This window comes from Onychostoma macrolepis, chromosome 04 (genome assembly GCF_012432095.1).
Source record: "Onychostoma macrolepis isolate SWU-2019 chromosome 04, ASM1243209v1, whole genome shotgun sequence".
Classification (NCBI taxonomy): domain Eukaryota; kingdom Metazoa; phylum Chordata; class Actinopteri; order Cypriniformes; family Cyprinidae; genus Onychostoma; species Onychostoma macrolepis.
In genome coordinates, this window is record NC_081158.1 from 10,706,881 (window position 1) to 10,717,378 (window position 10,498).

At 35.9% G+C, this 10,498-nt stretch overlaps 1 protein-coding gene across 1 annotated transcript; it reads right to left on the reverse strand.

The window, feature by feature from the left end:
* Window positions 1-2,170: 2,170 nt before the first annotated feature.
* LOC131538800 (uncharacterized) lies at window positions 2,171-4,133 on the reverse strand. Its single transcript, XM_058772936.1, has 6 exons — window positions 3,988-4,133; window positions 3,411-3,734; window positions 3,005-3,307; window positions 2,633-2,680; window positions 2,451-2,531; window positions 2,171-2,362 (listed from the first exon to the last, which is right to left on the reverse strand). The coding sequence occupies exons 1-6, from the start codon at window positions 4,046-4,048 to the stop codon at window positions 2,307-2,309; spliced, it is 873 nt and encodes a 290-aa protein (XP_058628919.1). The 5' UTR covers window positions 4,049-4,133; the 3' UTR covers window positions 2,171-2,306.
* Between the last annotated feature and the right edge of the window lie 6,365 nt (window positions 4,134-10,498).

Genomic DNA, 10,498 nt, shown 5'->3' on the forward strand with positions numbered 1-10,498 from the left:
AAAAAAAAAAAAAAAAGTAGAGTGCAAGAAGCAAGTGTCCATCTCATAGTCCAAATCACTGAAATCAAAGTTTAGTATTATAGTGCAAGAATGACAACATATCCACGTGTTCTAGTCTACTACTAATAAAATTATAATCAAAAAACACTTTTTAAAGGAATATTTACTAGAAATATTATTTAGCAGAATTTATTTATGATAAATAATAAATATTATTATTACATAATAAATGTAAATGTGCAGTATTTCTGAAAAAATAATAATAATAATAATAATTAAAAAAAAAAAACTTTTTTAACATAAAATCAATTAATTGGAGATGCCTTTGATTATTAATATTTAATGGAATCATTAAAATGGAATCCAGAAAATAATGGAAAACAGAATTTGGTACAGATAAAACTGTAAAACTCAATTAATTAGACAGGCTTTTTGATTAATAAAATTTAATTTAACCATTAAAACAGTATAGAAAAATGAAAATGGAAAAAACTGAATTTGGAAATAAAATGGGCCATAGGGCCTTATAATTATAATATTTTTTTTTGTGGTAATAAAAATAGATGTAAGTGAACAATAGCTTTTAAAATGACTTAAAATACATGTATAATAGCAATGATGCAATTATAATTAGTTCAAATTAAGTATCAAAAGCAAGAAATCATATGGTTTTATTGAACAAAACTGTTAAAATATATAATGTATTATAAACAATAGAGCTAATGTAGATTACGCATTACAACAAAGGCCTGCAGGGGCGACAACAGCCTGACGATTTTTTTTTACATTACTGTGCTCTAATCCTTGTTTAATATTGACCAAACACCATCTAATTCAAATGTCCACTTAATCTTTAATATTTGGCCATTTCTTTAGACAGAAATGCTGTAGCCATTGTAATTAAATGACATAATTCTTTATTAATTACTAATGGGTTACCTGTATTTGTCATGTATGTCCTTGCCTTACATACAGGAATTGAATTAATGGTAGTGGTATGCTGAGGAGGCACACATATGGTAGGCCTACTGTATATAAAATATAAAAACTAAGTTATTGCATGGCATTGGAGTGGTGCTGGGGTTCCTATCAGAAGCTGATTTCTTACAAAACACACTCACAAAACAATTCACTACACAGGCAAAACCTCTATAAAATGTATTGCATTTATTAATATTGAATTTTCATACTACTACTACTACTGCTAATAACATTTATATGAAAGGGTCACAACTCAATGAGTATGACTGTTCATTAGTAGTTACTTAATAGTTATTTTTCTTGAACCTTAACTAGTAGATAATTAATAGTAGTTCTTCAGGAGGTATGACAGAATACATTAGTTATTGATTAGCTAACTGTTACTTAACACAATCAGAAAATTACATTAGTAAACACATTAACAGTAGTGAGTTAAGTGTTAATGAATAATTACCTGTTAGTTCTTCAATAATTCCTTATTAGTTATGCAGTAAGAAACAGTATTCTAAAGTGTTACCGATTTCTTTAATAATTATTCATGGATATTAAAGGTATCTGTCTTGTTCTGTTGATCTCCATATTTAATATTTTATTATATAATATAGTTATTATATATTTATATAATTTTATAAATTTATAACGATTTTCTAGTGCGATTTGGCTAGAACTATACTCTCATTCTGGTGTAATAATCAGGAACTTTGCTGCCGTAACATGGCGCGGCAGGCGCAGTGATGCGCGGCGCCTGAAAGTAGTCCCGGCCATATTATAACCAGTTTACCTGGCTGGGGACTACTTTCAGGCGCTGCGTATCACTGCGCCTGCTGCGGCCATGTTACGCAGCAAAGTTCCTTGATTATTACGCCGGACTGGGAGTATAGTTCCTAATCATATCAGCCTAGAAAATCGCAACTTTTCATTTTCCACCGGTCTTAGTACACGATATAACTACAGAAGAGTCAAGTTTTAAATAGGAAAACTATCGAAACTCTTTGGTCATTTTTGAACGCGATGCTACTGGTCTAATAGGATTCAATGATCTATGCTAAGCTATGCTAAAAGTGCTATCGCCAGATCCGGAGATCGGCTGAATGGATTCAAAAACGGTAAAACTCAACTTATTAACTCTGGGGGAGTTGGAGAATGAGCCTATTTCCAAAAAAAGTGGAGTGTTCCTTTAAAGGTATCTGTCTTGTTCTGTTGATGTCCATATTTAATATTTTATTTACCGCTTTCAGTACAGTATATAGAGCAAATATCCATAATATCCACTGACATGAAGATAAATTTTGCTGTAATCTGGCCTGTTATTTGTAGAGAGTATTTTATTCTAATATTTTATTCATCACTATTTCCTCTGAGTGCTGCGAGTTCTTCCTCCCTGCAAAATAATTCAACACAAAAACATTTACTGAGCTCTCATGAGTGCAGATTGTTAGAGATCAATATGAATCATATCAAAAACTCACCAGCTCTTCTTGCACAGATGATCTGAAGAAGAATCACAGTAGGAGCAGCAAACACTGCGAACTCAACAATAATCACAATCACTGCAGGAAAGATGATAGACACAATCAAGAGAAAAAACAGACTCAATCTGTGAATGCAAACAAAGGTGTAAAACAATGAACAATGAAAAGATGTGTGGTACCTCTGAATAATAATCCAGCAGTGCTTCTGACTTCAGTTTCTGCTGGATCTGTGATCATGTTTGTTAGTTCGGTTCAAATATAATGAACATAGAAACCAAGCATCAATATCACAACATATCTGAGCTTCACATCACAGAAATAATGAATGAACTTCCACTGCTTCATGAGTTTGCCATCTATTATTATTTATGGTTTCACTTAGAACCCTTTTATGCACAGAAAGGCACTGTTTACCATATGACTACATGTAGCAATTTATACCTTGTTTGTATGCAACCCTTCAGTTTGTCCTGAATGAATCACATTATTCTATTTATCCTCAAATCATGTCCCAGTATCAGAGAGTCTTCTGAAAGTAAGTTGTTTCTCACCTGAATATCTGACAGTATATGTGACTGACGTCTTGACTTGAGTAACTTCACATCTCCACTCTCTGTTGTGATCTTCATTCAGGAGTGTTGTAGACAGAGTGCTGATACAGTGTCTTGATGAGAATAATATCTGATATCTAGAGTCTGATATCTTCAGTGTAACACCAGCCTGATTCACCCAGAACAGCTGAATTCTCTCAGAACGGATCAAATCATCACAAGAGACTCCAGACGAATACAACTGACAGGAGAGAGTCACAGAGCGGCCTGCACTGATCTCAGTCTGTGAGGATGATGAAGAGACTGAAACACAAAATAAGACACAAATCGCACACTTTTCAGTCATTATGGGAGTTTAAATGAAGCATTTGCCCTTTTTAAACTGACCACATAATCATAATATTACCATGAAGAACATGCAGAAAAACACGAGCATCAGTTCCTTGTTGTTTGTCATTCACATATTGACGGCAGGTATAAGATCCAGGATCTTCTTTTGTGACATTCTTGATGTTCAGAGAGCAGTCAGACCCCAGACTCAGTCTCTCATGACTCTCTGTGTCTTTCGTCTTTATACCTAAATTAATCAGTTCAGCTGCTGCTGAATGATTGTATCCGTTATGATAGATCCATGTAGTTGATTTGCAGTCAGGAAGAGCATTATTACAGGGCAGACGGACGTTTTCACCAGAACTGATGAACACATGAGCATCATCCGCTCCACTGGTACCTGAAACACAAGAACATTTGACTGATTGTTATGTGATATATTAATAGATGAAGCTTCAGTCACCCTGTGACAGCAGGTCATTCATAAAACAGTATTTGCAAATGTGACTCTGAGATCAGAACATGTCAGGAAGAGTAAAGCATGTTCAAACCAACTCATTCTCAGACTAAACACCAAACCAGCTCTTGTAAAACATCTATATTTGTGTGTATTTATATTGAACTCTTTAAAGAGCATGTAGAAATGTGTTTACCTGCGAGAAGTGAAGAGAGAATGATCAGTCCCAGCAGACACAAATGACACTTATCAGCCATTTTCTCTTTCTGACAGTCTTTCTTTCTTTAACATCATCAGCTTCCTGTGTTCAGACAGACAGTCTCATAGACCAGCATGAGTGTCCAGATTCACACACATCAGTCTAAACTGAGTTCAGAGATGATCACAGTAACACATTTCCAAACCTCAACAGCGAGATCACAGCTCTGAAAATACTACAGGAAACATGTAATGTCACAATAAGGGTACGGCCCACAGCCACCATGATCAATTAAAACCAGACAAAAGTTTACAGAAAAGAGTATGAATACAATACACAAACTAACAAAGGTCAAGTCACACTTTATTTATATAGCGCATTACAGATATAAACAGGAAAATAATGATTCAGGGATGCCAAGATTTGTGTACAGACAACAACGTTGTCATAACAACCCCAGATTTATTCGTTCTTTGTTTGTGTGGTCATGAGTGGTTAAATGGTAAAATCAACCTTAATCCAGTGAGGTAACGTTAGACTAGTCTAGCCCTCTGGTTGTGTTCGGGTCAAATTGACCAGAAGATTTTCTTTTTTCCGAAAATACTAGTTAACGTTATCGCATTGGACTCAAACTTACTGACTTTGTTCACATAGGGTATAAGTACTTCTCATAATTTTTTTTAGAATTTTCGTAATTTTTTGTGGGTTTTATTTCACCTAGTAACACTTGTGGTGTTCCCGGTCAAAAATGACCGGACTCCAAACAACTGCTTATAAATCTGTAATTATGCTATATTATCACTAAATATTGGATTCATTCTTTTTATCAACTTGTTTTCTTTCATTTAGGACTGGTTTTGTGTTTCTATTTGCATCTGATTAATCGTAAGCCTCATTTATCTGAGAGTAGGTACCTCATTTTTTGAGTGAATTTTTTTTTTTTATGAATAATTTTTGAAAAATTAAACAAAAATTATACAAATTTGCACTGTTTCTCACACTAGTGTGCTTTAATGATTAATCAGGAAGTTTGGTTTTAAAAGCTTTTATTTTGTACAGAATTGAAAAAAGTCACACTTGTGGTGTTCCCGGTCAAAAATGACCGGACTCCAAAAAATTGCTTATAAATCTGTAATTATGCTATATTATCACCAAATATTGGATTCATTCTTTTTGTCAACTTGTTTTCTTTCATTTAGGACTGGTTTTGTGTTTCTATTTGCATCTGATTAATCGTAAGCCTCATTTATCTGAGAGTAGGTACCTCATTTTATGAGTGAAAAAAGCATTTATTTATTTACCACACGCGGTAGTTTTAATGGTCGTGAGCCCTGAAATCAAGTTTTTTCAAAGTTTTGCACTTTTCATGTGTATGAAGTAGGGAACGTTACAAAATGCCTTGGAAAAACAAACATTTTCTTGTGTTTTAGGTACACTATTTTCTTGTAGAAAAAAAAAAAGTTTGTTCAATTTGAGACAATCACACAAGTAAAGAGTTCTCCTTTTGTAATCACTGAAGTTGTCGTATAATACTACAAGAAACAGGGCTCTAGAGTGTGACCAATCTGGTCGCACATGCAACCTAATTTCTCAATGGTGCGACAAAAAAAAATCTGAGGTCGCACAGCTTTCAAAGCATACTCATCCCGCGGATGAGTGCGGATTGCTGAGAGTTCAACACATGCGCAGTACAATTGTTTGGATTCGAGTCTCTGCTGCCTTTTTCTTGCGCATGCGCTGTTGTACACGGACGGACCGTCTGCGTGGTCACAAAAAATTGCTATCCGCGAGCCCTCCTGAAGGCTTGGGTATACTTCACTTATACTTCGCTCCACACATGCACAGTACCACCTACTTGACTTGCGTTCTGTCTGAATTCACCTCGTGCATGCGCTCTTGTACGCGGCTGTCCACGAACCCTCCTGATGACGAAAATAACGTAATGCGGATGGCCGAAGTATACCTGGGCCTTTAAGTTTGAAGCCCTTAAAACACATTTAAATTTTCTGTTTATTTAATTTATCTTGAGATGTTTTAAGTTTAAATTTCAGCTCAGTGAAGCACTTTAAGCACCAACACTTTTTCAGTAAGTTACCTTTCTTGTAGAAATGTCAATATTGCCTATATGGACAGCGTGTTTTTTTTTTTTAAAGAAAAAAAAGAAAAAGTGAACTTGCAAAACTGCGGTGTCAAATGCGATGCGGTCGAAAATTTGGGTGCAACTAACTTTTGTGCACTTTTAGGCGCACCAGTGCAACCAGTGCAAAAAGTTAGTCTAGAGCCCTGAGAAAGAATAATGGTACATTTAATGAGGCTAGAATATATAAATTTTTCATATAAAAATTTGATTTTGCATGTTAGTGTTGTTAATAAAAGTTAATATTCTATGCTTCCAAACTCCAATAGTGCTTTAGTGTCAAATGGTCATTAACAAGAAATGAATATGTAATATTATTAGTAAATGCACTTGTTAATGCAGAACAACAGACTTTAATCATAAAAAAAAATATACTGCTTCTAATACTCCCCTTGTGTCAACATTTGTAGAACTTGTGCTCTCAAAAGTTAGTCTGAAGGCCTGTATTTAACAGCTCTGGATCCAAAGAAGCACTGCGCTGGCCAGTTGCATGATTGACTGCTGTATATAAAATGTCATAATTGGAATAATGAAAATAAATTAATAATATCCTATTTATTATTTGATTATTAAATCTCCTGTTTTAAGTAAGGAAGCTCTGATCCGATATTTGTATCGGGTATCGACGTCGATATTGAATAAAATTCTAGATTGGGTATCGGTGATAATTAGCTCGATCTGACTTATAATTCCTGCTGGCGATTTAAAAGTTTACGCTTTGGCAACCGTGGCTGTGCAGCGTGTGACATTATGCGCTAGCAACGTAGTCCGTACTAAACTCAGGTAATCACGCTAACAGCATGGAGCGAGCCAGAACATCCGCGATTTGGAGATATTTTGCGATAGATGCGCCAATAATTTCCATTGCTGTTTGCAATATATGTAAGGAATAATTGACTCCGGCCTGTTGAATTATTAGAAAAATAATGCACACTCGAGGTGGTGATGCAGTAGGGGTGGGAATCGCAGGGTACCTCACGATACGATATAATCACTATACATGGTTCACGGTAATATCACGATACAGCGATTCTACGATAATCGATATATTTCTAGAAAATCCTATAATGATACAATCACAATATCTAAACAAAATGCCTGTGAAAAGGTTAAGTGCAAGTTTTCTTTCTTTATTAAAGTCCAAACTGTTAGAAAACGGCAAAAAAAAAGGTTCTGTAAATCAATTTTAACATGTTGAGTAGGCTAATTTAATCATTTTATTCTTGGACTTATTAAAAGCTTACACTTTTACATTTAACTTTTACAACAAACATTTAACTGCTTATCAAACAGGGGGGAAAAAATAGAACGATGTAATATAAACCTGGTACATTTCAAAATTTACCTGGAGTGCTTTCTCAACCTTTCTACTCCTCTCATCATAAAAACAGAGACCCACACAAAGAAATAGCCGTTCACATCGCGTCTTTTGAGCGCTCAGGTTTGTTATTTCAAATGTAGACGCGCGGCAAGCACACACTGACAAGGTTTTGTTTCGTCCTCCATGCCATGTGCAGATTTATGTTTCTGCCGGTCGGTGCCCACTGTTCACACTGCATATCGCGCACTTGTAATATCTGAGAGAGAGGGAGAGCATTTGTTCACAGAAACTGGATGCACTGGCGGCGCTCTCTGTCACTCATATAGTGAGGGAAATCCACCCACAATATGAGCGGAGAGGTTAGGCTACTCATGAACTGATTATGCTCTGCAATATTAACCTTTTGAGCGGTACGGTCCCACATATGGGATTTAGAACGTTCAGTGACGTCGCATAACTGCCAAATTCAAACTGCGTTTTCGCGCTTTATCTGACGCTGAGATGCCGCTGCACTTGTCATATAATCACATCTATGCGGTGTTTTTAACCACATAATGTTTATTTTATGCTTTAGACATTTAAATACACATAAGTACTAGTAAAACAATACATTTAGAGTTCGTAAAATACACTCATATGTTTATGGAAGCGGCAATAACAATCCATTCAAATATAATTTTCAGACGTGTTTTATTAATATCAAATACACAGTGTAAGTAACTATAAAGTTCACTCTATTCTTCTCCCGTTTCACCCGCCACTTACTTACATGTATTTCGCGAGAAATTGATGAATTTACGTGATGTAAATCCGACTGACAGGACTCTGAACTGCAGCGCGAACAAACATGGCGGCGCCCATCTCACATTACAGATCATTTAGAACTGTTTTTAAACGATAAAACACTCATTTGCACATATTTGTGAATCGGAATGTCAGATAGTTGATTATATGGTAAACAAGTTTATAAATATTTTGAATAAAAAAGGAAAAACTAAATAAAAGCGATCCATCTGTCATACAGTGTTATTGTGGCCGCGGTGTGTCATGTGACAAGCATGACGCGTCGCCATGGAAACATTAAGGGGAAACGTTCTAAAATAACGGTCGCCTAAAAAAAACTCACTCGGACCGCTGGAATATTTTAAACTCACCACTGAAAAGGTTAACGTGATCGGTGCCTATGATCCATGCTGGTAGCTGTTCCGGGGCAGTTTTTTAGAGTCAGAGTGCTTGGAAAGCTGGAAATGGCGCGGCCGCAATTTCCACGCATTTTTAGACACTGTGAACAGGGAAATCTATTTAGAGCACCTTATTGTATTAATTAAAATATCGATATCTGGCACCAGATATCGGTTCTCGTATCGCATGGAGAAGGATCACGATATATCGCCATATCAATTTATTGTCCCACCCCTATGATGCAGCCACGACGCGAAGCAGAGTTACAGCGGAGTTTTTGTACTTAAAATGCTATTGTGAGTAGGGTTATTTTTTAAGCATCTCATCCATCGCCTCCGTTGCTAATTCCAAAACGTCATTTTAGACCTAGTAATGAGCCAGTTAATAATTAAGTTATTAGAGTGTGTGTGAGTTACCTCTGTGAGTCTGAGCGTCTCTCAAAAGTGTTCGGCTAATGTCTCTAACGTTACTAATAGGGAAACTTTAAGTTCATTTTCTTCTCGAACAGCATCGTTGTTACCTCGCTTGTGAGAAGTTAAGTTGTTTTTAAGTTGATGTTACAGATAAAATCGTAAGAGTAGCGCTAACAACATTAGCGTGTATGCTAATGTGTGTGCAAACTGTGCGTGTGTGTGTGAGGGAGAGAGAGTGGGAGAGATATGCACTTTAATTTTGAAAGTCAAGCACAAGCTAGTAAAGCTGTTTTATTCAACTGCTTTTGTATTGGATGTCAAATTCCTATTTGCACTCTTATTTTGTATCTGCACAGGGATGGATACGGTTTATTAGGTAATTCAGCACTTTAATAAAAATATTACTTTAGTATCGGATCGGTACTCGGTATTGGCCAATACTGAATCTCAGGTATCGGAATCGGTATCGGAAGCAAAAAAGGCGGATCGGAGTATCCCTAGATTAAAGATAGGAAAATAGACATGTTAATTGTATAGTGTTCTGTCTTGCATTTATCTCTCAAAATGATGGATGTGAAATGTGGAGATTAGCAGAAATAGTAACTTGTTTATATAAAATGAATATAAAGCTGCTGCTGCTGGTTTATATATTTGTATATAAAATTCTATAGAATACACATTTTAAAATCGTGTAGCATACCTGAGAAATGGTTTATGTCCCCATGAGAAATAATTACTGTCCATGGCCTTTATAGTGATGTCTGCAAAAATAAATCTGCAAGGCTCCTCAGTGATACTCGTGCATCACTTTTGCAGTTTGCTTTCAGCGAATAATACGCATTATGTGCAGCTAACAATTTTTTTTTTATATACTTCCCAGATATGACTGAGCATTGGACTACCACAGAGGTGTGCCAGTAGCTTGATGAAGTGTCACTGGGGCATGCGAAACCAGCATTCATCGGTCAGTAGAATGGAATGGAATATGGTTTTTCAGTGCTCATATTGTCCTGTTAAAAAGCAACACATGACAAGCTTTTAAAACATCTTCAGTTGTACCACAAAAATTAAAAAGGATTTTCTGTGACATGTGGAGTGGATGGCTGTCCTTGTGTATTCTCCAGAGTGAAATCTTTACAAAATCATTTAAGACGTAATCATAAATCCACTGACAGAAACCATTCTGAGATTGATGATCCAGCAGTTCCTTTGAACCCTGTTGTAGAGGCGCATCCAGTTGACTCTGAAGAGAACAGTGGAGTGTCACTCTCTCAGTTTGTGGACAAACTTACAGCAACTCTTCAAAGACATTTGGCTTTGTTTTCCCTAAATCTTCAAGAAAAGCATGCAATACAGAGAAATGTGCAAACAGACGTAACAAGTGAAGTTGAAGCCTTGTTTAATTTTTTTCAGCAAAAATATAAGGACATCTTTTGTAAATGTCTTGACAATTTA

What these genes read in the sequence shown, in the direction of transcription:
- LOC131538800 (XM_058772936.1), bottom strand. Translation starts at nt 4,048, where the DNA reads ATGGCTGATAAGTGTCATTTGTGTCTGCTGGGACTGATCATTCTCTCT. An exon ending in TTTTCTGCATGTTCTTCATG is followed by an intron (nt 3,308 to 3,410) that starts GTAATATTATGA and finishes TTTGTGTTTCAG; the next exon opens with TCTCTTCATCATCCTCACAG. An exon ending in TGCTGGATTATTATTCAGAG is followed by an intron (nt 2,532 to 2,632) that starts GTACCACACATC and finishes TCTTTCCTGCAG; the next exon opens with TGATTGTGATTATTGTTGAG.